The sequence below is a fragment of the Bradysia coprophila genome, unplaced genomic scaffold (assembly GCF_014529535.1).
Source record: "Bradysia coprophila strain Holo2 unplaced genomic scaffold, BU_Bcop_v1 contig_538, whole genome shotgun sequence".
NCBI lineage: Eukaryota > Metazoa > Arthropoda > Insecta > Diptera > Sciaridae > Bradysia > Bradysia coprophila.
In genome coordinates this window covers 316822-340801 of record NW_023503785.1, presented here as the reverse complement: position 1 = coordinate 340801, position 23980 = coordinate 316822, and the positions used below count along the sequence as shown (strand labels likewise).

General features: G+C 37.0%; 1 protein-coding gene across 3 annotated transcripts in view; it reads left to right on the top strand.

Moving 5' to 3' along the window:
• Window positions 1–23980, top strand: part of LOC119083016 (protein eva-1 homolog C-like) — a 316459-nt gene that overhangs the window by 223038 nt on the left and 69441 nt on the right. For all 3 annotated transcript variants that reach the window (XM_037192653.1, XM_037192654.1, XM_037192655.1), the window contains exons 7-9: window positions 14438–14587; window positions 14714–14857; window positions 14986–15252. In XM_037192653.1, the coding sequence (XP_037048548.1) occupies window positions 14438–14587; window positions 14714–14857; window positions 14986–15252 (561 nt within the window). The remainder of the gene's footprint in view (window positions 1–14437; window positions 14588–14713; window positions 14858–14985; window positions 15253–23980) is intronic.

The window sequence follows — 23980 nt, the reverse complement described above, 5'->3', positions numbered from 1 at the left end:
GTCATTTGTCACCTTTCAATTTGCCTATGACCTATGAAACAGGACGACAACTTTTCCGTTGTTTATTATAGTTTTAGAAATTTTTGGGATTTTTTACATCGAAAATTAAGAAAAATTTATATGAAAAATATATATTACTCCGTGTACTTGAGACGTTTCATTTGAAATACTATTTGCACTCGGGTGACCTTTCGCTGATAAGTTTGAAATATTTCAATTAAAAACTATTTCCACTCGGGTGATTACCAAACTCGCGATTTTCGCACTATGTTTTTATGCTTCGAAAAAATGTGGTTGAGTAGTTAAATACGAAAACAGAAGATTTTATGAACGATCCTCACTATAAGCACATCTACATTTCGGTAGGTAGGAAATCTATTTTGTGTTACGAAAAAATGAAGTCTCTTTTGTGGTGGAGATATCGGAACCATAAGATAGGTAGAATACAGTAGGATCACCATATGAAGTATTTTATGACGCAAAGATTGTCGTTAGCAATTCAGTGAAGAAACGAAGCCTGGCGCTGGGTAAAATTAATTACAATTGATGAAATTTTTATCCTTTATTAATCCAAACGCTCTTTAATTAAATTCGTGAACCAGAAACAAATTCTCGATTCTCCGCTCTTTCAAAGATATTTTTCGCTCGCTCCGCTCGCAATACATTCTCCTATAAGTGAGGTATTTTGTGGCAGGTGTTGTTTAGCTGATCCACTCACAATTGAAATTCAAATATTCTTACGTCTTTAAACGGTTTTACTACTACCACTCGCGTGCGTGTAACTATTTGACCCGTATAAACAAGCGTAAGCATTTTTGACTGAATGAGTGGTTCAGCTGAAAAATATCTTAAATATAATGCGTCACTTATTTGAGGGTCACCGGCTGAATACTAACTAAATGTACAATAATAGTGACAGACACAGTCGGATGAGCGAATGGACCTTATTCGAAACAATCGGCCTTGTGGATTTTTCCCGAAGGGCTCTTTGACCCAGTTCGGCACTGATGTGCATAACACAGTGATATATTTGCCTCAGAGATTACAAACTTTGTGTACACAAACAAGCTACTTTTTGTTCGTTTTTTTTTGTGGGAAGGTACGAATTTGTGCTTTGCCAGCACAAAGTAGCAAATTTTATTTGGTGACTCTACTTCGGAGCGTAGTTCAAATTAGAAAAAAATAATAATAAAAACGGGAATTAATTTGAATGTATAAATTTTGCAACAAGTGTGTGTACAGTATACAGAACATATTCCGGTGAAATGAAAACATTTTTTCTGAAGAAGGCAATACCTAGGCATTTGTTTTTTAAGCTGTTAGCATTTTATGTGCAGAATAATATCGGGCTGTATAATTATATCGAAAAGACTCATTCAAAATGTATGGAAACAATTTGTCTCAACAACCATTGGTGAGATAGAATTTTACGTGGGGTAATACCCCACTGGGGTATCAAACAATGAAAAGTGTGTAGGAAAATTTAAGACGTTGCTGAGATGTTAAGGATTTTTTTTACATTTTCCGGTCGGAGAAGCCATTTTCCATGTTTCAGAAAAAACTGTCATTGAACGAGTCGACAGCTATGTATATCTAGGACATAAACTGAAGTTAGGTCTGGACAACCAAACTGCAGAAATAAGACGTAGGATTGGTCTTGCATGGGCAGCGTTCGGAAAACTCAGACTAATTTTCAAAAGCAAAATGAATAATAGTCTGAAACGCAAAGTTTTCGACACTTGTGTCCTTCCAGTGCTCACTTATGGAGCGGAAACGTTAACTTTAACAAAAGCATCCGAAGATAAATTGAGAGTGACACAAAGAGCCATGGAACGGAGTACGCTCGGAATAACACTCAGAGACAGAATGACGAATAAATGGATTCGACAACAAACCAGGGTCGTTGATGTCATGGAAAGAATAGCATCTCTGAAATGGAGCTGGGCGGGACATATTGCAAGAAGGACAGACGAACGTTGGACCAAAAAGATCATGAACTGGCGACCATATAAAAGACGAGCTATAGGTAGACCACCAGAGAGATGGACAAACGGAATTAAGAATATTGCAGGTACAAACTGGCAGCAAATGGCAATGGATCGTACGAAATGGAAAGAAGTTGGAGAGGCCTACATCGAGCAGTGGATAGAAACAGGCTGAAAAAGAAGAAGAAGAAGAAAAAATTTAAGTTCCACAGTACGGGGCTAAAAAGTTTTAGATTTTCGTATTGATGAAAAATAATTATTTTTGAGCAATGACATTGTGTTTAAGGCCCGTCATTGGGAAATGACAGGACAGTTTCCTGAAAATGAATGGAAAATTTTATCACAAAAATTCACCGAAAAAATTCAAAGAAACTCACCTCTTATGCTTTCCATTGTATTCGGGCATAGTCTCTTTAGGTCGCCAAGGCATATTTGAACACTAAACACTTTTTACTCGATGCAAAAACAAAAAGTTTTTTTTTGTTTTGTCGCGACAAAAACACAGAAAATATTTCGACACAACTGTGACACTCCGCTACCTATAAGTACTAGAATGAATGTTTGCTGTGTTCACTTCGGTGATAAAATATTTTCATTCAAAAAAGTGTCGGACATATTATAAAAATCATGAAACAGTTGACAAAAGGTAGCGTATACATTTAATAATGCTCATCGACCATTTTTTAAAGCTTTACGAGAGCTCAGCGGACATTCTCTCTACGATGGGAGAGCATTTATTAAAAATGTAGCCTCTCGTAAGACTGCGCAGAGCGTAAATAAATGTTCGTTCCTCTTTAGTAAGCTAAGAAGACTTCGCGAAGTCTAATTATGCCACCTCTTTGAATAAAAATATCGGCTGAGTTCTAATAATTCTCCGCTGACCTCTAATAATTCTTCGCTGAGCTTTAACAAACCTCCGCTGAGCTCTAATAATTCTCCGCTAGGCTTCAGGAAGTGTCCGTTAGGCCTAAGCAAGTTGCAGGAAGGCTTAATGGAGCGAATCGGACACTCAGCGGAGATCTGCCAAAGCTAAGTGGAGTCTTATTAAAGCATAGCAACAATTATTAGGTATCCGCTGATGCTTATTGAGTGTTCGCTTAGCTTCATTGCCTTACTACTACGTGCTAAGGTCTGACGGACTCTTACTGAAGCCTAGCGGAGAATTATTAGAGCTCGTTAGAGGTTTGTCAAAGCTCAGCGCAGAATTATTAGAACTCAGCGGAGGTTCGTTAAAGCTCAGTGGAGAATTATTCGACCTCAGCCGATATTTTTGTTCGAAGAGGTGGCATAATTAGACTCAGCGAAGTCTTGTTAGCTTACTAAAGAAGTGGGAGAGTTACAGTTTTAATAAATGTCAACCATCGTTGAAGTGTCGGACACTTTTTTGAATGAAAATATTTTACCGCCGAAGTGAACACAACAAACATTCATTCTAGTCCTTATAATAGCGGAGTGTCACAGTTGTGTCGAAATATTTTCTGTGTTTTGTCGCGACAAAACAAAAAATAAATTTTGTTTTTGCATCGAGTAAAAAGTGTTTTAGTGTTTAAATATGCCTTGGGGACCTAAAGAGACTATGTCCGAATACAATGGAAAGCATAAGAGGTGAGTTTCTTTGAATCTTTTCGGTGAATTTTTGTGATAAAATTTTCCATACAATTAATTAAATTTTGTTTATATTCCAACGGCAGTTGTCAAAATTTACTCTCATTAACTCGGCGCATTCACTGGGCGACGAAAAAATAGAATTTCTGTACGCGCACTTACAAAGCCAATTATTATTCGACCAAATTATTTTCTCATAAAATGCAGGTGACCCTAGCGGACAGCTATCTTAAATCCTTCAACATCAAAGGGATGACAGCAACAGTTTACTTTGGATTTTTCTGTGCAAATTTAGCCACCCACAAAATGCAATTTTGAATCAATTATGCACGTTGATCTTTGAAGCTTTTCTTTACAAAGGACATCTATTCATTAGAAAGTCATGCAACTTTGTGCCAAGCCAAGCTATTATTATAATAGACGTGTGGGTGGTTTTTTCTTCTTCTTTTCGTGCTTTTTTCCTCTCAAAGTTTTTCCTTTTCAACCCGCATGCAGAATGGGAAAACGGCGTTGAAACACTATTCAAATAATCCCACCCCGTTTTATAGTTTCACTTAGAATTTCAATATACATCAAACGACCACAACCCCACCATAATCATCTTATAGCTGCTGTGTATATATTTGTATACCATCAGCAACCAGATGGAAAATAACCATTTCAAATTTTCTGTTTTAAAAGAATCTTTTTTCCACCCTTCTGCCATTAATTTCGGTTTATTTTAAACTTTCTCCCACTCTCCAATTTGCCAGAAATAAACTAAAAATATCCGAGAACCGAATTAATACCGTCAGCCATAGTGCCCACAGTATTGAGTCCAATACTTTCATTCATCCTTTTTGCTATGGCTTTTCCAGCGATAAATACACTGAACAGGTGACACTATGACGATAATCGGTTTACCATATGATCTAATAAAATTAAAACCACACACAGATTTTCTACTACAATTATTCCACACTAACAGTCCAACACCTTCCACTCAACTGGGGACGATATACATCTACTACACACCAACCGTCTGTCCATTGTATATTAGGAGTTTAGCATAGTGAAATTGATGTTAACAAAATGTCCACTTTGTTCTTTGACATAACGAAACTCCTCCGTATATGTATCCATATCCATATATCTTGATGATGAGTACACTGTTTCATAACAATTTAAATTATACCTATCCCGTACGCCCGGTATACATAGTAACCCCATTCAGTATACGGAAAATTGTTCAATGAATCTTCCATTAAACAAAATGTTCCTCTTCTCGAAAATTTTCACATATCTCATTATATGGATTTGTTCACTTTTCATCAATAGCATCCACACCATCCAGTGTACAATGCCGCTGTGTGTTTTTTTTCTCCTCTCGCTAACTCCACATTATGTTATACTTGTTATACATAGAGTGATATATTACTGGATGATATTGTACTAGATATTGTACGTTTCAGTCTGAGTATTATATTCAGGGAAAAAATGCCTTATTCAGTACCATCAATGATAGGAAAAGTGAGGATGTGTGTATTTTGTAGTCGTCAATAATTAGGGTGGATCATTTCGAATAGCAATTCTACTCACATTTTTCGAGGAACGGATTGGCTCACTTGCCTTGCACCAAGAAAACCCGGATTCAATTCCACCAAAGGCAAATTCTGTATAAGATCTTTGTTCAATGCATAACGTGTAAGTAACGGTCCTAAGCATACCCAAGCTTCACGGCCGGACTGTCTACCAAAAGGTGCATCGGGCGAATTGTCTGAAAAAGACCCAGAGGCGCCTAAATAAACTTTATTGGTCTGAGGAGCGCCAAAAAGCAAAAGGCGCATCGGGATATTTGGTGCCCTCAACGATCTGTACACACAGAAGAATGATGCGACCCATTAAGAGGAATCTACATTGTTACCTACATTCACGCCGTAAGTGCGGTCGAAATTCAAAATAGAAAGTGCGGAGGTCTTTCTAACGTAGCGTCATTTGCATACAATGAAGCGTTGAAATGTATTTTTCGGTTCACTTTTTCATCGAATCGTTCACTTAAAATTCAAATTTTAGGCACACTTACGGCACAAAAATGTTACGTTTTTGATGATAATTTGGACTCGCATTTTTTTGGAAAAAGAACGACCATCGTTTGGTGTTAAAATGTGTTAGCTTTCTTTTAGTCAAATTTTAAATGTTTGTGGTGATGTAACCTCAGTCCATTTTTAACTCAATCACGAAAATTGACACTTATCGCAGTTAGGTTCTCGGAGTTAGGTTACATCACCACAAACATTTAAATTTTTGCTGAAAACTAACACATTTTAGCACCAAACGATGGTCGTACTTTTTCCAAAAAGGATGCGAGTCCAAAGTTTGAATCAAAATAATAATAATAATCTTTCCCCCAAATGTCGGCAACAATTAAGCCATGTGTAGATTCCTCTTAACAATGAATTACGTGTACAAATATCTGAGTCTAAGTTTAGGCGGAAATATAATTGGCACCAGAAGAAATCCGAAAGGTTTGCCAGCATATAGGCGTGGTCCGGAATTCAGGTTAAGCATGTCGTCTGACACAAACAGTCTAGTGAATCATAAATGAAATGAAAGTTAACTTTCTTCATATCATCCGATTTAATGACACATTATACATGACACAGATGTGATGTCTAGTGAAGCGACCACTACGCTGACATACCAACAACCACACATGGCAGTGATGAAAGGCACTGATATGCGTTGTTGTTAACAAAGTTGAACGCATCCATGGGTGAGCAGATCTTAATAAACATCAATTGAGTTATGATTAATGTCAATACACCACAATGAAATCAATCATATCTGTATAGCATATATAGTAAAGCTCACAATAGATATCAACTTGTTCCCGCAACATGTGGCGTATAGACTGCCGTAACTTTATGTCCTCACTGTCCGTCTACTCTCATATCATGTTTCAGTTTGAGGGCTCATGTGCTAATTCTGCATACCAACAATTTCACAAAGATCGAGAACAGTGCACATACCGATCTGCACCACCCTAAATTGTGTGTGTGTACTCTCTGTTCAGTACCATGTATCCTTTTAAATTGTATAGACCCTGTGTATCGATATCGCATTTTCCTGTTCATTGAACATCATTTACATGGCTTTGTGCACGTCACATACAAGCCATTTGTGTGGAAATATTCAGCTACCTGGATGGTCACGTGCAAATTGCCTACAGGTATATTGTCGGTGCTTTTTTTCTCCTCATTTTTTTATTTGCATGAAAATGGATCTAGATATACGTTTTTATTGCTACGTATATATACGTATCTCATCACAGACAGCCCCGTTTCCATATCTATACAATTTATTTGTTGATGATGTATAACTCTCAGGTATACAAAAATAATTTAACAACAGCGACTGCGACGATGCTATTGTTGGTTCTTTAAAGAGAATCAAACCAACAGAATGAAGACGAAAAAAAATCGGTTTAATGTTTCATGTAGTACATAACGACGTAAAATAGGCGACAAAAAAAATGAAAAAGGAATCAGGCCCGGATGACAGAAAGCTTAAAAATGGATATATTAAAGTGGTCTGATAAAAATAGACGATGATTTGTGAAAATGTGTAAAATTTATGAGGGCAGATTATTTTCATTTTCAGTTCTCTTTTTTTTCACTGGAAATTTATTTTTCCATTATTAAATTGTTATTGTTTCGGTGCGGCAGTGGGGAGCGGGGGGAATAGAAAAAAAATTGCTTAGATTAATTGAGATAGGATGATTTATACGATGGGAAATTGGGTTGTTAACCCAAACGTTTAATTGGGGTTCAGTTTATCATTTTATTTTTTCATTTTAGAGTTGTAAAAGTTCTGTCGTTGCGTAAAATTTGTGTCATAAAAAGAGAGCAAAGCATTGCCTGTAGGTGGATTTTTTATGGTTTTCGGTTTCCACTTTTTTTTGTCATCTTGTAACATCGTACTCAGCATTCCCCGCTTTACGGATAACTCACTTATTTCGTGCCTTCAACATCAAGAATTGTCTTTGAAGAAGTGTAATCTAATCATACTGAGTCAACATACGACAAAAGCATAAATGGCTGTGTGTATGTCGTGTATGTACATATATACATATACATATACGTACATATATATTGTACGGAATTGGCTGACTGTATCTATGTATATGCATGTGTGCGGGGACCGTAGGGAGATGTGTATATTGTTTCCGGAAAAATCATCAAGCGAACAAGGTTTTTGCATAGATATGAGAAGAAAGACATAATTTTTCTGAAGTTTCTTACAATCATCACAAAAGGTAGAAAATAAACTTTTTATTTTTATTTCAATCACTGTTAGGGTGACATTGTGGCGAACAGAGTTTTATCTCGTTTTCCCCAGCAGTTGGGGCTGTTGTGCATTTTCATAATTGATTGACATTACCGTTTGAGATTTCTTGATAGCTTTTTCTTTCGATTTAGCTGCACGATTGACAGAGAAATGATAACAGACGGCGTTGCTTCCGGCCTGTCACCACTTTCTATGTTGAAAAACCTTTCTCTTTCATTTTAATGATTTATTGAATTTCACATTTCTGGCTACAAGAGGGCAGCAAATACCCTTTACAATGACAATGACAATCATTTCAGACTCCAGCAATTAGATTTGAAATGCCTAACGCAAAGCGGATTTTATACATGAACATAGGACATAAGTATGTTCGATTTATTTCCGCTACGCGCCGCACCCTTCGTTGAAAATCGCCAATTCAGTGATCTGTAATTTTTTTTGAAAATTATTTTTGTTGGGCCAATAACCGCGACTAACTAACCTGGCCGCAGATTCGAGCCACTCTTCCACATTTCGAGAACTTTCTAATCGGACCAGTCTATTTTTTGGAATGTTTTATTGTTCGGCATATATTGATCCGATTGAGGAAACAATTAGTCTACCGGACTCGTGGGATCATGCGCATCACAATAGCATTTTGTTTAAATAAAATCCTTGCAGTCACAATTTAATTATTTTTCAGTGAATCTGTCAAACTTGCCCTCTCCGTTTGTGTTTCTGTTTGTGTTTTCGTTTGGATTTTCTGTTCAGAAAATCTGATGTTCCCTATTATATCCAATAGCAGCCTACTCAGGTAATTTCCTAACATTGTTTCGCAACAATTGAGAGAGATAGATTTTAAAGTAGTCTTATTACCACTTGGTATAATATTTCGAGACACTGTTCTTGACACACGCAAATTAAATGCTCTTTGCCGGAAATTTCTGAATCCTAGTCTTCAAAGTAACGCGCAGCACTATTGCATAATTAAATATAAAATTGTACAGGCACGTCTACCAACAAAAGTTTGGTAACAAAACTCTTCATGCCATCAGCGACTTTAGTTAAAAGTCTATCGCAATTACAATGTCGTGTAACTCTAAACATTTCCACAAAATGCTCTTACAGATCACGAGCGCAGTCGAGTTTAAATGCTTCCAATTATCGGCGTGAATGTATATCAACAAAATGTAACAATGTCGTTTTGAAGAATTTTTAATTTCCATCACAAACGATTTCAACATCGCACTTAAATCCATGATTTATCCATATATGGAATATATTTACCAGGCAATCGACACCACAAAACTTTTTTCTTCTTCTGTCTTTTCCCTGTTCTGTGCTCTTACGTTCTTTTACACGGAAGTATACACTTTTAGGCGAAAAGAAATGCCTACTAACCCACATGTCAAGCATTCTTCTGTCTATATTCTCCGAAAATTAATATAGATTGGTGTGTTTTTGACTGCTTTTGGTGGCATAGACAGATGGATATAGGGGGATCTTTCGAAGTTACTATTACATAAGGAATTACATAAGAAGCATCAGTAGAGTGATACAAAACCGAATCGTGTCTTCCCAAAATCGAAGCGCCTTCACTTGATTAGCTTTGCCTTTCTGTTCCACAAACTTCATTTTTATGCGCGCGTTGTGTTTTGCCTTATTTTCTCCCCTCAATAGACCATGAGAAAATTGTGTTTTCGTGACAACTGGTCGGATGACATTTCTACAGGGACTAAACTAAGGAACATCGCGCCCCTCTAAGTCCCACCTGCGAATCCAGATCTGCCCACAAGAAAAATTACAATTATCTAACTTGAAATAGTCAAATGAATGTAATTTTAATACAAATTTTGCCTGCGGCGCATTGAACCTAGTTGGAAAATGACAATGGCATTGCCGAAAAACTTTCCTAAAAACTAAAAAAAATGGAAAGAAAATAGGGTTGGCATGTAAAAAGTGACACTAAAGGAACTAAATCATTCGAAAGGTCTTGGCCTAGAACTACTTTCAGTGGAGTGGCGTATGAAACTCCAAAGTGGAGTTATTAACAAAAATGTGAATTTTGTTTCTCATTTATTTCTCTCTGGTGTGTTAACGTAAAAATCGGTAGAAATTCTCAAAAAATGTCTGTATGGAGGGTAAACATCCGAGATTTTTTCAGATTTTTTGACCCTTATTTAACGATGAAAAAATTCAATGATTTTTTTTCCATATGCTAGACAAAAGTGCTACTACCGTTTTTGGTCACCTGATTTGTCTTCATGGAATGTGCCTACATTATGTAATTTACTCAGATGTTTTTTAAATGGCGGAACATATCCTCATTTAACGAAGAATATTTGAAAAAATATTTTTACCTCTAAGTAGGGGTCCAAAAATTCTGCAAAAATCACAGATGTTACAGACGTTACTTGAGAATTTTTTCAGAATTTTCAGTTACATCCATCGAGAGATATAAATTATAGACAAAACTCACCATCATACCCAAAAACTCACCACTATTGTGATTTTTAGGGCTGATATTCTACCAAAAACACCTTTTAGTCCAGTAGACCGATAATTATCTGCAATTTTCTGGAATTTGATTTTTAGGTCATATTGTGGACGCATTTTCTACATGTAAAAATACATCCCTAACATGACCGAAAAATTAAATTCCAGAAAATTGCAGATTATTATCAGGTATGATCGGCAACTTGACTAGATTTTAGATTTTGACATTTTAAATTATTTTTTGGATGAAAGACCCTAGACTTACGGTCAGGGGAACAGAGTTGGATCGGTTATCCGAAAAACCGAAAATTTCGGTTCGGATTAAACCGAACCGAGAATTTCGGTTCGGATTGAACCGAACCGAAAACTTTGGTTTTGTCGAAAAACAATATGAAATGAAGGCAGACTCGTCAAAATTGATTGATTTCATTATGAACTAAACAAAAAGAAGTAAATGGAGCAATTGCATGATACTTTTATTGAGAATTGAAAATCTCATAAGTTCTTGTCAAATTCGTTTTCTCACAAAAATCGCATGCAATTGCTCCATTTACTTCTTTTTGTTTAGTTCATAATGAAATCAATCAATTTTGACGAGTCTGCCTTCATTTCATATTGTTTTACGACAAAACCAAAGTATTCGGTTCGGTTCTATCCGAACCGAAATTTTCGGTTTTTCGGATAACCGATCCAACTCTGCAGGGGAATAATTCCCTTTAAATCGTAATAGTACATTTCGTACCTAGGACCTAGGTCTTTTTTAGCGTGTGAGAAGTTTCCAGACAGAGCCGAAGGCGAAGACGAAGTCGCACGTTTCGGGTCCTAGGTATCAAAAATATAATTACGTCAACGTCCTGAACGCATGATATTATTTTTGGATAAAAATTTTTGTTTTGGCGCCCAAGATTTTGTGTTTAGGCGCCCCTTCGAAAAGTTTCCCACCTGCACAGAAATCCTTATTTTAGTCCCTGCATTTCTAGTGAGAAGAGTTCAGCGCTGTGTGGAGAAAACAGAACTTTTCTCATTCGAACTGTCACTTTTTTTATGTTTTGGGAAACGGTATAGCGAATCGATGTTTTCGTTTCGTTTCCCTCTTCTTAATAACAATTCCTTCCGTTTTGACACTTCATTTTCATTCATTATAAGTCATTTATTAAGTAGATCTATAGGAAAATGCTGTTTGGAAACTAACGCTCAAATGTAATAGATTTGATTCTATTACATTTCGTCATAAATTTACTAATGTCAGCGCTCTATTCGTTTGTGGTTATGTACCAGAGTGAAGTTATATAACTTAAAAATAGAGAAAAATAGACTACCTCGCACTAGGATTGCGTATGTATGTGAGTTCGTACTGGGGTATCGTCGAATTGTCGGCTACAGTACCAACTAATTTTCCTATTCCCTTGCAAAATTTAGATTATGACTTTTCGGTCTAATGCTTTTCGGTTCCTCATTACCTTCCCAATGAAGAGTTCCAATGTTCGAATATATTGAAAATACAAATCTTTACCATCCCAAGCATTACCCACATCAATGAATCTGTTCTATATATCCATCCATTCTTGGTATAAGGTAAATATAACATCAGTAACAACAACATGAACACCGAACATAGCTTCTAACTAAACGTAATAAATTATTAGAGAAATTAAGAAGACACATACACCGAGGTATTATAGCATAACAACCATATTAAACGTATTACACTTTTCTAAACTTAATTATTGTCTTACTTTATTGACAGATGAATTCCGTAGCAAAGTGGCTTGTGAAAATGATGTGATTCAATTAGTATGTAACCCCTGTATATTCTGCGAATGAGAATTGCTGGTACACTTTTCGCACATTACTGATGTATAAATACTGTACAATGTACCCGTGGACGGTGTCAATGTCCGATTCTCTTATTTAATTATTGCCTAATTTGACAATATAGAAACGAGGTCAATTTACAAGCTAATAAAAGAACTCCGAGCGAGAATTATTTCCGGCTAATGAATTCGGGTGAAGCATTGACCGTGAATATAGCCAAGGTCTAACTCAGTTGAGTATAGGCGGTGGCAACAAAATTTGAACGGTTTAATGGTCGTAATTTGAACGTAAGTTTTTTGTTGTTCTTCTCCTTGGCCAGCCTATATTTATCCACTGCTGGATGTAGACGATGTATACCTCCTCAAATTCTGTTCCACTTTTCTCGATCTGCTGCTGCTCATTGCCAATTTATTCCTGCCGCTTTTGTGATGGTATTATGCCATCTTTCCGGTGGTCTTTTCGTCTTTGGTCCCATTCCATGATAGTTTTCGTCCGACGTCCATCCGTCCGCCTAGCAATGCGTCCAGTCCAGTTCCATTTCAACGATGCTATTCACTTCATGACATCAACGACCTTGGTCTCTTGTCTGATCCACTGATTCCCCGTCACCGTCATTTTTCCTCGGAACGAAATTCCCGGTAAACTCCTTTCCATCGGTCTTTCCGCTACTCTCAGATTATTGTCGGACACTATCCTTAGCGTAAGAGTTTCAGGTCTATATAGGTGAGTACTGGTAGGGTATCGAACAGTTCAACGTTTCAGATTGTTGTTCATTTTGCTCGTGAATATGAGTTTTCCGAAAGCTGCGTAGTCTAGACCAACTATTCGTTTCGACTTGAAAATCTGCTTCTAATATTTAGTGAACATTTAACATTCAAACATCCTGTTCGAAATATTATAGAATCGTAGTATGCAATAGAAATGAAACAGATCGAAGTGTGCAAGACTGTGTGAAAAGGAGATTAAACATAAACGTTGAAAGGGCAAGACGCCCGAATTATTGTGTTTTTCTCTCTCAATGCAATTGAGCCAAGTTAATCCGGAATTTCAACGCCAATAAAATTCCGAACACATCCTCTGTGGCTTCGATGCTTTTAAAATGAAATTTTTCCCTAAAATCATTTTCGAAGAAAGGGCAAATCCAGGAAAATATCGTACAATTTGGAAAAACATTTTCCCAAAAATAGTCTACGATTTTAAGACAATTGAGAAAAGATAGGCCTCCCACGCAAAATTAGGCCGCCTTTTTACGGAATTTAGGAGGTCTTCGAGCAAGAATAAGGAATTCTGAAGTTCAAATTAAGGAGAAAATTATTTACTATGCTGGTGCATGTAATAAGGCTATTACATGTATAGGCAATAGCTTTTACATCACTCGCATAGTAAAACGTTATACTACACACGGGAAATAAAGTGATATCTCGTATCACGATGAGTACAAGTACCTCGGGCTACCGCCCTCGGATACTTTTTCTCATCTGGATACGAGATATCACTTTACTTCCCTTGCATAGTAATGTACTATTACACGCAATGTCATCGCTCAAAAATAATCATTTTATCTCCTATGTGCTGCGAAAATTCATTTTTCGCAGGGGGGTCGCAAAAGCAAAATTCACTTTCGCCGCACTTAAGAGGTAAACAAAACACATAATAGTGCGGAAAATCGTTGTTTTGACTCGTTGTCACTTCCAACAATATGTACACGGAGGCAAAACATGATGAAAACGGATGACTGTGAATTCAAACTTAAAGTGGCCTAACAGTCTTCTGCTTTCATGCCGATTTGCCTCCATGTACGTGACAGTCGTCACTTGAAACAATATGCTCTATTGTATGAAATGCCAACTGTCGTGTACATGGAGGCAAAACGGACTTAAATGAAAAATTAGTAAAAGTAAGGAAATATTGTTAAAAAATAAGGAGAAGTGGGAGGCCTGACAATAGTCCGACACCATGCAAAGAAATCCTTCATGGGACCGATTAAGCATATACATCAACCGCATAGACATTTCAGTTTGATAAGTTATACAAATGGTGTTCCAAAGTTTGTTATTTTTCAATTCAAATATTTCATCTGAAACGTAATCGTAGACACACGAAGCAAACTCAATTTGAAAAATCCCGCAACAATTAACAATTTGACTAGGCGAGGGAAATTTTTTGAAAAATTTATATTGTTACTCATTTGCAATAACGAAACTGAAAAAAATTTCCTAAAAAAATTCCAGATGAATTCCGAAGCAAAATTGCATGCGAAAATGAAGTTATACAATTAAGCTGTAATCCATACAGCAGAGTGGCCATTTATTCTGCCAGTTTTGGACGAACCGAATACGAAAGTATACAATGTTCACAGCCGCAAAAGGTTATGGAAGAAAGTATGTAACAACCAAAATTCGTACAGTTTTCGTACAGAATTTATTGCCTCCTCAATTCCCCGTCGGATGTTATTTTTGACTAATTTCCGTTCTCTTTTTTTTCGTTTCTCTATTATGTACAAATAGCGTGTCTGGCATCGTATGCAACGGAAACAGTTATGGAAGTGTGTCACGGACGAAGACGGTGTTCAATATCGGCGGACAGTTCTACTTTCGGTAATCCTTGCAGGTCGGAGTCAAGGGTTTATCTGAAAATTGTATACACTTGCAGTGAGTAAATTAGTTATCATTTGATATACATAGAGAGCGTGGAATTGACAACCGTTTCAGTTACTGATCGATCACATCAGATCGCAGTCTTTAATTGTTTCTAAACATATTTCTTTCCGCATCACCAGTTCCTCGTAAAGTCTTGAAAGACCGTTTCGACTATTCAAATGAACCGGACGAACCGCAACAGGTGGACATGGACCAGAACCAGGACGAACTGTACGACGAAGACCAATTTTACCGGGAATCGGAGGCAATTCCACCTGCACCAAAATTACATCGCGAATTGTCGAATCCATCGTCCGGATCGAATTTATCGGAAACACCAATGTTGGCCGAACCATCGAGTAGTGCAAATCCACCGTTACGATCACGTGACAGTAATTTATTGGAAGGTGAGTCGAAAATTTTTTATCGTAAAAAATTTATATTTACGGAATTAATGGCGTTAAGTTGAGCGAACGCACTTCAAGCGTGAGTGGTACTATAAATACGGTACTGACGCTGGACAGTGGATCAAACAAATGTAAAAATAATATCGTACAAAATGGTACTCTATTTGACCGCTGTGACTATGGTCACTTGAAGTGCGTTGGTTGAGCACGTGTTGCATAGGCTTTGTACATAACGATTTTAAGCTTTGTACAATAACAAGAAAAAAAAACATTTTTTAGCACACATTACAGTTATGCCAACAGTTGACTGGATATGTATATTGTACCTTAATGTCGTTTGAAGTCGATACAGAGCACAATTTCTTGTGCGAAGATAATATTTTTCTCGTACTGACACAAACTCCGCACCGCACCGAAAAGGTGATTCTTATGTTAGGGACCAGCGTTACAATAGTACCACTCTTTTAGTTCCACTTTTTTCGTAAAAGGAAAAAGTAAAACTATCTTCACGCCGCATATATGCAGCGTTACAATAGTTGAACTTTTTTAGTTCCACTTTTTCCCTTTTACGGAAAAAAGTGGAACTAAAAGAGTGGTACTATTGTAACGCTGGTATATTAGAGAACGTTAGCTTTTTCGTCGGTAATTCAGCTTCGACCCTAATTTCCACCGCTAACGCTCAAACCAGAGAAGAATAAATTTATTTAAAAGAATAAATTGTGATGTCTACTTACAGTAAGTTGCATATACTATTAACACGTTGTGTTAAACACAGCATACCGATCTATCACAGTTTGACAAACTTAAAACTAACATTCGTCGGGTTTTTTTTTCGTAATTAATAATAAACAGAAATTAGGTTTCTAATACTTTCGTCAATTGTATATATGATTCGTCATTATGTGAATCGTCTTTATATGTCAAGCTTCAATTTGTCGAAGAAATTAATTACACTGGCACCGAACGTCCCTCACTGCCGAACCAAAGTCCACGAACCATCCATTTCTTTGTTCCGAATGTGCTGGCATGTTTTTCTTCGTAGAATGGGATGCATTTGTTGTAGATTTCCGCCTTTTCATTACGAATATCCATGTCCTGCTGCGAATTGCTTGTTTCGTATCTTATCGTCAGGTCGATTATGTAAGCGGTAGATGATTTAGGATGGAGAGCAACGATGTCACTGAATCGCGACTGACCGTCTGTGTCTATTGCGTGAACTTCTTCCAAGCAAGTGTAGCCCATCTCTCTTAGCATTTCGGCAATGATATGTTTGATGCTGTGGTGTCTCGATGGGATAAGCAGGTTGTTGTGAGAGCAGCTACCAGTTATGTGTGCAATGGTTTCGTTCTCTCTGCCACATTTCCGACAGAGGTTGGTAGTGCTTTCAACTACTGGTACCGCATTGAGAGCCGCATAGTTGCAGTTCAGCTTAATTGCAGATACCCATTCCGATGATGATAGGCTATTCTTGTTGTAGATGAAGTCGTTGCTCGCTGTGTGAATTTTGAAACTTTCCACTTCGGATCCTTGATATTTCAGACTGCACCATTGTTCAAATGTTTCGTTCCGGAGTGAGTGAAATTTTTATTTATTTTTGTAATTATCATTTCAACAATTCATACAGTGAACGACATCTCAAATGTCTCACTGTCATTTTTTTCAGAGAATGTCATTGTGAATTTGCAATGACACAATAAAATTCTCAGAAAAATTTGACAGTGAGACATTTGAGATGTCGTTCACTGTAGATCTGATTTGTGAGTAGCCAGAGACATTGAGCTGGACAAAGTCTATTCACTTTGCGCAGCTATATTCAACGACACATATTGGTGCAACCCATAGCTGCAGATGCTCCACCAAGCAGTAGAACAGATGTTCCAATAGGAGGTGTACTATATTTTGGACACACATTCTCTAGTTGTTGCAGTGTTTTGGTTTCGATAAATAAATGTTTCATCTAATTGTTTATTGACAAATTTTCATTAAATAACAATATTTGACAATTATTTGAGCGAATTTCTATAAATCTGTTTGAAATGACCTACTTGTCTACATTTTAAAGTGAACTAAAAATTTAAAATTTGTGCCATGTTAGAGGCAAAGTATATAAACATACTGAAGATAATGCAAATGTTCAGCGGATCACAAATTTTACGGAAGCCAAGTTTCGGGTGAATATGAGACTTGTTATGTTGCTTGCGTGTCGTTTGGCGTTTTAATGTTGTTCTGCTAACAAATTTTTGTGTTGAGTATAAAGATGCAACCTAACAAAGAGAATTTAACTTGTGGCCAACCTTATAAAAATTATATTCACCCGAAAGTAGGGTTCCGTGAGTTTTGTGGATTTCTTATTAGCCCCGTACGAAGTACTGGGGGCTTATAAGATTAATATGCCGTTTGTAACACGTCGAATTGGAAGCAGACAGTAAGGTCAAAGCATTTGGTTATGTTCATAGATGACGAATCCGCAATAAAAAAAATGTCCGTCCGTCCGTCCGTCCGTCCGTCCATCCGTCCGTCCGTCCGTCCGTCCGTGACCCCTCTAGCTTGAGTAAATCACAACCTTTTTTCAAAATTCTTTTTTTCCCCGATTGGTATCGACAAAAGTAAGGTCAAGTTCGAAAATGGGCATGGTAGGGTCGGCCCCTCCAGAGCTAGGGCCCTATAGGTGTTTTTCAGTGTTTCGACGATATCTACCGAAATACGCACGCAATAGCTCCTTGTGATATATCAAATGAAAGGTATTGACGAGTAGAACAAAGTTGCTAAACATTGTTTTTGGGTAAGATGCAACGTGGGCTTGTTGGGAGGGCTCAAAGGTCGTTACTTGGCCCTAAGTGTTTTTTGCACATAAATCGAGTAAATCTCATCCGATTTTGCTAGTTTTTGTTTCATTTGAGAGATAATTGAATGCCGAATAGAATGATGGCAAAAAAGTTTCAAATTTGGGTCCTTGCACTAAGGCCGCTACTCGGCCCTAAGTGTTTTTTGCACATAAATCGAGTAAATCTCATCCGATTTTGCTAGATTTTGTTTTTTATGGAAGGTAATTGAATACCGAAAAGAACGTGGCGAAAAAACTTTCAAATTTGGGCCCTTGGACTAAGGCCGCTACTCGGCCCTAAGTGTTTTTTGCACATAAATCGAGTAAATCTCATCCGATTTTGCTAGTTTTTGTTTCATTTGAGAGATAATTGAATGCCGAATAGAATGATGGCAAAAAAGTTTCAAATTTGGGTCCTTGCACTAAGGCCGCTACTCGGCCCTAAGTGTTTTTTGCACATAAATCGAGTAAATCTCATCCGATTTTGCTAGATTTTGTTTTTTATGGAAGGTAATTGAATACCGAAAAGAACGTGGCTAAAAAAGTTTCAAATTTGGGTCCTTGCACTAAGGCCGCTACTCGGCCCTAAGTGTTTTTTGCACATAAATCGAGTAAATCTCAACCGATTTTGCTAGTTTTTGTTTCATTTGAGAGGTAATTGAACACCCAACGGAAAGTTGGCAAAAAATTTTGGGTTTCTAAAATAATGTCGTAAATTGTTGGTTTTATTTGAAAGGTACTTCGTACGGGCTTTCGTAATTGCGCTATGCGCAATTTTAAAAATGAACAGTTTCAGTAAATTTGACAATGCCCAACTTGACTTGCATTTTGGTAACAGACGCATTAGAGGGTTGTAGACGTATTAGGGTTCCGAGCTTATTAGGGCTACGGACGTATTATGGTTGCGGACGAAATAGGATTACGGGTTGTACGGGGCTAAGTCGCAGCAAACGCTCCGACTGTTCTGATGCCTTGTTATACTTGTGGCGGTTAAAAAAATGTTTTAGTGCTTGGTTCAGTGCTATGTCCAACCTGCTTGAAGCGATAAATTCAAAATAAATAGAAATTTGATTGTTACATTCATATGTATTCAGAATGGTCGCCATTTTCTGGCAGAGCATTATCGTTGGTTTTAGCGTTAGAGGTGGAAATTAGGGTTGATGGTGAATTTCCGTCGGAAAAGCTAACGTCCCTTACTTTACCCATTTTTATATTATTTTGAGTCTTCAAACATATATTGAGTTAGTATGATCGCATCATAATGTGACGGCATTTAGTTTTTAGCCCCGTACGAAGTACTGGGGGCTTATAAGATTAATATGCCGTTTGTAACACGTCGAATTGGAAGCAGACAGTAAGGGCAAAGCATTTTGTTATGTTCCTAGATGACGAATCCGCAATAAAAAAAATGTCCGTCCGTCCGTCCGTCCGTGACCCCTCTAGCTTGAGCAAATCACAACCTTTTTTCAAAATTCTTTTTTTCCCCGATTGGTATCGACAAAAGTAAGGTCAAGTTCGAAAATGGGCATGGTAGGATCGGCCCTTCAGAGTTAGGGCCCTATAGGTGTTTTTCAGTCTTTCGACGATATCTACCGAAATGCGCACGCAATAGCTGCTTGTGATATATCAAATGAAAGGTATTGACGAGTAGAACAAAGTTGCTGAACATTGTTTTTGTGTAGGATGCAACACGAGCTTGTTGGGAGGGCTCAAAGGTCGTTACTCGGCCCTAAGTGTTTTTTCCACATAAATCGAGTAAATCTTATCCGATTTTGCCAGATTTAGTTTTTTATGGAAGGTAATTGAATACCGAAAAGAACGTGTCGAAAAAAGTTTCAAATTTGGGCCCTTGGACTAAGGCCGCTACTCGGCCCTAAGTGTTTTTTGCACATAAATCGAGTAAATCTCATCCGATTTTGCTAGATTTTGTTTCATTTGAGAGATAATTGAATGCCGAATAGAATGATGGCAAAAAAAGTTTCAAATTTGGGCCCTTGGACTAAGGCCGCTACTCGGCCCTAAGTGTTTTTTGCACATAAATCTAGTAAATCTCATCCGATTTTGCTAGATTTAGTTTTTTATGGAAGGTAATTGAATACCGAAAAGAACGTGACGAAAAAAGTTTCAAATTTGGGCCCTTGCACTAAGGCCGCTACTCGGCCCTAAGTGTTTTTTGCTCATAAATCGAGTAAATCTCATCCGATTTTGCTAGTTTTTGTTTCATTTGAGAGATAATTGAATACCCAATAGAAAGTTGGGAAAAAATTTTGGGTTTTTAAAATAATATCGTAAATTGTTGGTTTTATTTGAGAGGTACTTCGTACGGGCTTTCGTAATTGCGCTATGCGCAATTTTAAAAATGAACACTTTCAGTAAATTTGACCATGCCCAACTTGACTTGCATTTTGGTAACAGTCGTATTAGGTTTCCGGGCGTATTACGGCTACGGACGTATTATGGTTACGGACGAAATAGGATTACGGGTCGTACGGGGCTAAGTCGCAGCAAATGCTCCGACTGTTCTGATGCCTTGTTTATATGGAAATTTTCAGTAGGGCCATACCTTCTGATATATCTTCCTCTTGGCATTTCGTTTACATAGTCTAATTAATGCTAAATAAAATGTATACAAATAGAAACGTGGCTCTTCTGTATCCCCACGAAATTAGATCAAGCATATTGATAAATGTGTGCTTCCATCCATAGATCATAGATGGAGCTGATAGTCATGATTGTGACGTATCGATATGGCTTATTAGATCTAACGGATAGGACAGGATTTCGACCTTATTATGGTTATGTGCTAACTATTAAATGTCATATAGCGAATTCTTAATATAATAATAGTGACTAAAAAAACCAGACTGGATTGTAGCTCCCGGGGATCGAACCCATTTGTCGTTTGTATGAACAAAGCACCCCAAGCAAAAGTGAAGCACTGTCAAGTTTCAGTACTCTAGTTAGAGTACCACTCATGCTTGAAATTCTCTCATTTTTTGCGCAAAACTTCCCATTTACGCACTAGTTAGGAAATAGCTGTTTTGCTAACTTGTGCCTAAAACACATAGTATGCGCAAAATCCAGTTTAGGCACAAGTTAGCAACAAGATTTTATGTACCGGAGTAAGATCTTCATTTTTCCAAACGTCACTTTTGCGCACTAGTGCGTAAAAGTATATATGAAAATCCATTTACGAACTAACAACTAACAACAACAGAAACGAAATGCGGCACCTATTTCAAAGTCGCTGACTGTAAATGGAAAATTCTTTGTCTTTTACAATGTTTGATTCGTCTGTCTTGCTGTGGGATGGGAATCATCAAAATAAAAGAAAACGTAAATAAATTATGCAAATTAATACAGATGGTTCTTTTATGAAATACGCAAATGTTTGCGCTGAAATCATTAAAAATGCGATCAACAACAACAACAAAATAAAATGAAATATTATCATAGCACCAAAAAAGGAAACAAAACAATTTATTCCAAGAAATAAAAATCCGAGCTTAATCAAATCTTCATAAAATTAAAGCAAAAGCGGCCGTTTATGTGTTCGTTCTCATTTCCACCATTAGGCCCTGCTCTAGAGATTACCGTATAAAATATGAGATTTATATGGCTGTGATTGGTCATTACTTTGTGGCCAATATGCCAGGACATACAAATTCGCTGTATGTATGGCCAGACCAGGTTGTCCCACTCATCCTCCTTGCATCTTCATTTTAATAATTGTTGCCATATTTCATTATGAAAGTCATGACACAAGATCGTAGTCAAACGTTGTTTCGTTTATTTCCTCAAATGACAATGTAAAAAACAAAAACAAATTAGTTCCGTTTCCCTTGTATCCACACTGAAGGCTTGATTTCCACTTACCAACAATTTTTGCTTTGTTTACTTGACAACTCGCTCTCTCACGGCTCTCACACGGAATACTTTTTGTTGAGTGGAAACCATACTTAAGGCTGAATTCACAGTTATCCGTTTTCAGTCTGTTTTGCCTCCGTGTACATGACAGTTGGCATTTTATACAATAGAGCACATTGTTTGAAATGTCAACTGTTACGTTAGGTAAAACGGAATGAAAACGGATGACTGTTAGGTCACCTTAATTCACAAAAACCGTTATTTTTCTGAATACTTTTCACCCGTCTCTTCATCATCAATTCGTTCATTATTTACCGAATCAGAAATATTTATTCTTTAAATAGACCTTTTAAGTTGATAAAAAGACTAGATGGTCTGGAGGGATGAACTGATAGCTGACAGCTGCAATCGGTTCGCTTTTCATTGATTGTGTTCACTTTCGTTGAATAAAAGTGAACGATAGTGACCAAAAGCGAACCGATCACAGCTGTCAACTGTCAATTCATCCCTCCAGACCATCTAGTCTTTTTTTCAACTTAAAAGGTCTACACAGCATCTACTTTTCGCGAGTGTTTGTCCTCGACACAACGGAGAGTACGATGTTAAAGTCTCTACTTTCGAAATACAAATATTGTTGTAAGCATTACAGGAATTTAGCTGATGCTTACTGTTGAGAAATCTCATTCAAGTCAAATTTATGAAATTAATTTTGCTTGTATGCAGCAACAACAAAAAAAAACCAGCTTTAGATAATGAAGAGAACGAAGGTTCCACAGAGAGCGAAATTCCTACATTTGTATAGTGAGAAAAGGAATCTCTCACCGAGCGAGATTCCTACTCTAAAGTAGGAATGTCGCGCCCGTACATCTTTCCGTTGCTATTTATTGTTGTGGCCTACCACGACTAAAAAGGAATATTTAGAATTTTTCAGATTAGATCCTCTACACTCGCGTCATTTCAAAGGAACAGAATTCAAACGTCTGAACATTTATTAGTCAATTTTTTTTTTACTTGCTCCCAATAAATACATTTTCATCCGTAAGTAGGGATGGGAGGCGTTCAAAATTATCGATAATATCAATCGAAAGAAATTATCGATAATCGATTGATATGATTTAATTTAATAATTATCGATAATTATCAAAATATCGATATTTTGATATTTATCTGAAAATTCATGATAATATACCGATATATCGATAAATATCGGGTTTTCGGACCAAAATATCGATATATCGAATTATCGATATCTTGATAATTATCAAAATATCAATAATTATCGATTATCGATATTTTTTTGATAATTTTCGATAAAAAAAAGTCGATAATTATCGATTATCGATAATTGATAATTATCGATAATCATTTTCATTATCGCCCATGCCTATCCGTAAGGCGCCATTCAGGAAATGGTTTGCCCGTTTCGCCCCCATCCCTTCTAATGATGTGAAGAAAAACATTATTTGTCGGGATTATCGAAAAGTTATGATGCAATGTAGAGGATTTACTTACATAGGAATGTTGCTTTAGCAAGATCGGGAAATCCAAACGTTTTTAGCGGGAAATTTGGTCGAATTTTAGTGGATAAGGTAATAATTCGGGAAATCTAATTTGGATACCGGAAAGAAAACGTTATTTTCACACGTACCACGTACACGTACATAATCAACTACTTCTTATGACCTGTGATGAATTGTTAATTTATTCTATTCAAACCGATTACGTGGTAAATCACACTTGGAAACGTAGAGATTCTCCGTGTCACACATCTCCTTTTTCGCAATTTAATTAGGCAGTGCAGTGCTACGTACCGACTTACGACGCAAATATAAAAATTCCAATTTATATTCCCTCCAACCACCCTTCTGTCTCGGATCAATATAATCCGACATAAACTAAACGTCTAACTAAAATATCAAATGTTCTTTGGGAAGGTTTATCCATTCAAATATCATTTTCCTGGTACATAATATCCTTATTAAGTTACAATAAATTTCCATTCTCGACTGTAACCATGCTCGGATCCATAAATATATT